Raw genomic sequence first — 3779 nt, 5'->3', positions numbered from 1 at the left:
GTGGCTACAAATCGCTGATTTGTAGGGGCGGTTCCCAGATCGCCCTTACAAATCGATTTGTAGGGACGGTTGGCACTGTAGCTGCCTCTACAAATTGATTTGTAGGTGCGGCTGATAACACCAGCCGTCTCTGTAAATCGATTTGTATGGGCAGCTACAGTACCAACCTCCCCTACAATACATTTTTCCGCTAAAAAAATTTAAATTTACAATTCAAATTCGACCAGAATATATATATATATATATATATACATATATATATATATATATACATATATATATATATATATATATATATAATTCAAATCTGACCAGAATATATATAATTTAAATCTGACCACAAGCACAAGAGCATTATATAAACTACCATTACAAGTCCAATTCACAAGAATATATACAATCCATCTCAAATCTCCAATTAGTAGACATACTGCAGGAAATCATAGAATTGGCAGCTGCCAGGATGAGGGAGATCTCCAGGCCACGACTAAACGCTTGATTGAAAAGGAAACGTGACTGGAATGTTGACACAAAGGGGAACCACGAGAAGAAGACGATGGGCACAAAGATGATGGCGCCCATTCCTGCATCGTAGATCCTTGCAATCTCACGGACTGAATCCCATAGCCCAAGGGCTTTCACTACCCTCTTCCATGCGACGGCCAGCTGTCATGACAAGAAAATTTTTGGTGAGGCATGTGGCACCCGGCAAGTTACCGGCCATTAACTTGGCACTTGTAATATTCCAAATTTGCTTCAATTAAGTAGCAGATTGATATAATGCAAGTATTTCTCAAACAAAATAAGGATGTTGTACTTACACATAAGACACACCAACCAGTTGCTATAAAAGCAAGTGCACTTGCAAATAAATCAGCAACAGTGAACGATGTGAGCACGATAAGAAGGGCAATTCCTGCAATTATCCCAATAGCAAGGACGCCCTGCAGATACCGAACAAAAGTCAGCAAGGCTGTCGACTTCTTCGGAGTTGCAGTAAAAAGCTGAAAGACAACCGGACAAAGCTTAGCTTAGAGTTCGTCCATATATAATTTTAAAACATGCAGCATTTGATTATTCAAAGAATTAACATGATAAACCTTGAAAAGAAGAACCATAACAACAAGTACAATCCACAAGAAGCCATAAACCTGCACAGTGACAGAAGGCATTAGATAGACAGAACAAACAAAACTCAGATGGTGATAGGATCCCAAGTTAAATATAACATCCAAATGGTTGGTTATTAATGTTTTTATGTTGCTTAAATTGAACATTTAAGTTACAAATATCTACTTCATGGCCAAAATCCATAATAAAATTACTTGGAAAAAATGAGGTATGATAACATCATTCAACAAGGAAAAATCATACATTGTATTTCACACTATAAAAGAAATACAAGAATGTTTTGTGTTACACATTGTTGATAAACAGGGTTGAATTCTTTTAGGGCTTGGAAAAGGTGAAGTTCAAGGATTCCTACAACGATAAGATCTTTTAATTTCCTATATGGAGGAAAAGTGATGCCCTATACTACTCCCTTCCCTCAAACAGAAAAGCTACCGATGATCAGCTTCATCAACATTGAAGAGATGAGACGTGAAAACAGGAATAGTTGCTTTCGAGTCATTCACCATTACTTTGCTAATTAAGTAATCAGGCACAGATTTAAACAGGAATAGTTGCAGTGTCAAAAAAATACTAGATAACAGAGATCCTAAATTTGATCAACAGATAAGCTTAAAATACAATGAGGACAAGCAAGTTGAAATAAAGAAGGGCTTAGTTTCGCTTATGTGCGCGTAAGTGAAGCTATAGATCTACACACAGCAAGGCTATAAAATCGATCTGGTATCTATCTAATCTAATTATAACAAATTACAAAGTGTATGTATATACAAAAGGGCTTAGTTTTGCTTATGTGCGCGTAAGTGAAGCTACAGATCTACACACGACAAGGCTTGAGCTTGACAAGGTGGGAGAGAGAGAGGTGTTATGAGGGGGGGACTGACGGGGTGACCCAGACTGCGCCGACGAGGGGGACGGCTCCCCAGAGCAGGCCGCAGATGAGCCCCACCGCTTGGCAGATCCCGTGCACTGCATCTAGTAGTTGATCCTGCCATAGCCCGATCGAGCCGAGATGAGAGCGTCAGTCAGCAGCTACCGGCGCGCGCGTGGGAAATGAGGGGCGGGGCGTACCTTGTTCCAGGAGGTCTCCGGGTTGAGGTACCTGGCGAGCTTGGAGGACAGCGCGTGGCTGCTGCCGCTGCCATTTGACTGCTGCACCTGCGCGCGCGACTGCTTCGCCGACGACCTGGCCTTGGCCATCCCTCGCTCGCCCTCGCTGCCGCTCGCTGCGGGTGGGGGGAGTAGAAGCAGAAGGAGTGGCGGCGTGGCGGCGGGATCCCCGAGGCACGCGTGACTGCGGAAGGAGGCCGGCGACGGCAAGTGCGGGTGCCAAACCCTAGCCAGCGTGCACCCTCTGTTTTATATGCGTGCAAGTACTAGCGCCTCTCGGGTGGGCAGAAAGGCCGGCGTGGCCCTAGCCTAGGTTAGCTGCTCCTAATTTTTCCGTCGTGGCTTTTGTAGGGGCGGCTCAATCACCAGCCGCCCCAACAAATAGCAACATTGGGGGCGGCTGGTGAGTGAGTCGCCCCTACAAATCCTACCCATTTGTAGGGGCGGCTCGTATCACCAGCCGCCCCTGCTATTCCATTTGTAGGGGCGGTTGGTCTCGTGGATCGAGAGCACGTGATCCACCCCTAAAAAATTGTCCTGTTGCTACAAACCGTTTTTCACGTAGTGCCATGCATGCCATGCCTTTCCCCTTGCCGCGCCGCACCCCATCATCGGCCGTGCCGTGCCACCATCACCGTGGCACCACTAGGAGGTCGTCGCTGGTCCGAACTTCGTCTCTCATGGCCAGCCGAAGACACCGCAGCCGGAAGGGGAGGCCTGCGCATGCTGGGCCATTTGCTCTCGACGTTCCCCCTAGACCCGAGCTTGCCGACAACCGCAGTCCCCCACTAGGTAGGCCATGGCCGCCGGCGACGCCGTGTTTCAAGTGTTTCATGCGTTTCAGACTTATATTTCAAGTGTTTTATTTGAATGTTGCAAATGTCGATCAGGGTCTCTGGGATGTTGCATATGTTGCAATGGCAACATATGCATGTTGCAAGCCTTATGTTTCAATTGTTTCATGTGTTTCAAACGTCTGTTTCATATGTTTCATCTGGATGTTTCAAAAGTTGATCTGGTGTTTGCACATGTTGCAATGACTATATACGCATGTTTCAAGTGTTTCATTGGTCTTCAGATGTATGTTGCATATGTTTTATCTGGATATTTCAAAAGTAGATCGGGAGTTACACGACGCCGGTGGCCAGCGAAGAGCGGCCTGCCGTAGGGCTTTGGCTCCTACCTCGCACCATCCTTGTGCAGTGCACCTCACCCTCTCCTCTCCTCTTGCTACCCTACCTTCCCTTCCCTCCATCTTGCCATGCAATTCGAGCTCGACCTGAGCGGGATGAGCGTGGGCGAGGGAGCTGCATGCGTCGGGTGCAAGTGCGGGAGCTCCATCCGGACGGACGCTACCTCCGGGGTGGGATGGGCGAGGGGCGGAGGGAGCTGCGTGCGTCACGGTATGGAACGGGGTGCAGGCGCATGCGTCTGGACGCGGACGTCTGTCCTGGCGCTAGCACTACCATATGAGTTTACGTGGTTCAGTCTCCATCTATAACATGCAAAAACTAGCCACACAGAAGAACAAGGCGTTC

The 3779-nt window shown here is 47.2% G+C and overlaps 1 protein-coding gene across 1 annotated transcript; it reads right to left on the bottom strand.

Annotated features, from left to right (window-relative positions):
• Positions 1-369: 369 nt before the first annotated feature.
• LOC136504063 (callose synthase 10-like) lies at positions 370-2331 on the bottom strand. Its single transcript, XM_066498941.1, has 4 exons — positions 2203-2331; positions 1101-1151; positions 822-1004; positions 370-666 (listed from the first exon to the last, which is right to left on the bottom strand). Exons 1-4 carry the CDS (start codon positions 2329-2331, stop codon positions 370-372), a joined length of 660 nt encoding a protein of 219 aa, XP_066355038.1.
• Positions 2332-3779: the final 1448 nt, after the last annotated feature.

This window comes from Miscanthus floridulus, chromosome 14 (genome assembly GCF_019320115.1).
Source record: "Miscanthus floridulus cultivar M001 chromosome 14, ASM1932011v1, whole genome shotgun sequence".
In the NCBI taxonomy this organism is placed as follows: Eukaryota; Viridiplantae; Streptophyta; class Magnoliopsida; order Poales; family Poaceae; genus Miscanthus; species Miscanthus floridulus.
Note: the sequence above shows the minus strand (reverse complement) of the source record. Positions and strands in the feature narration are given on the sequence as shown.

Excerpts from the sequence above, each read along its gene's own strand:
- LOC136504063 (XM_066498941.1), bottom strand. The coding sequence starts at position 2,331 with ATGGCCAAGGCCAGGTCGTCGGCGAAGCAGTCGCGCGCGCAGGTGCAG. Across the intron at positions 1,152-2,202 it reads CGGAGACCTCCTGGAACAAG|GTTTATGGCTTCTTGTGGAT; the intron begins GTACGCCCCGCC and ends GTCACTGTGCAG. Across the intron at positions 667-821 it reads CTGGTTGGTGTGTCTTATGT|CTGGCCGTCGCATGGAAGAG; the intron begins GTAAGTACAACA and ends TTGTCATGACAG.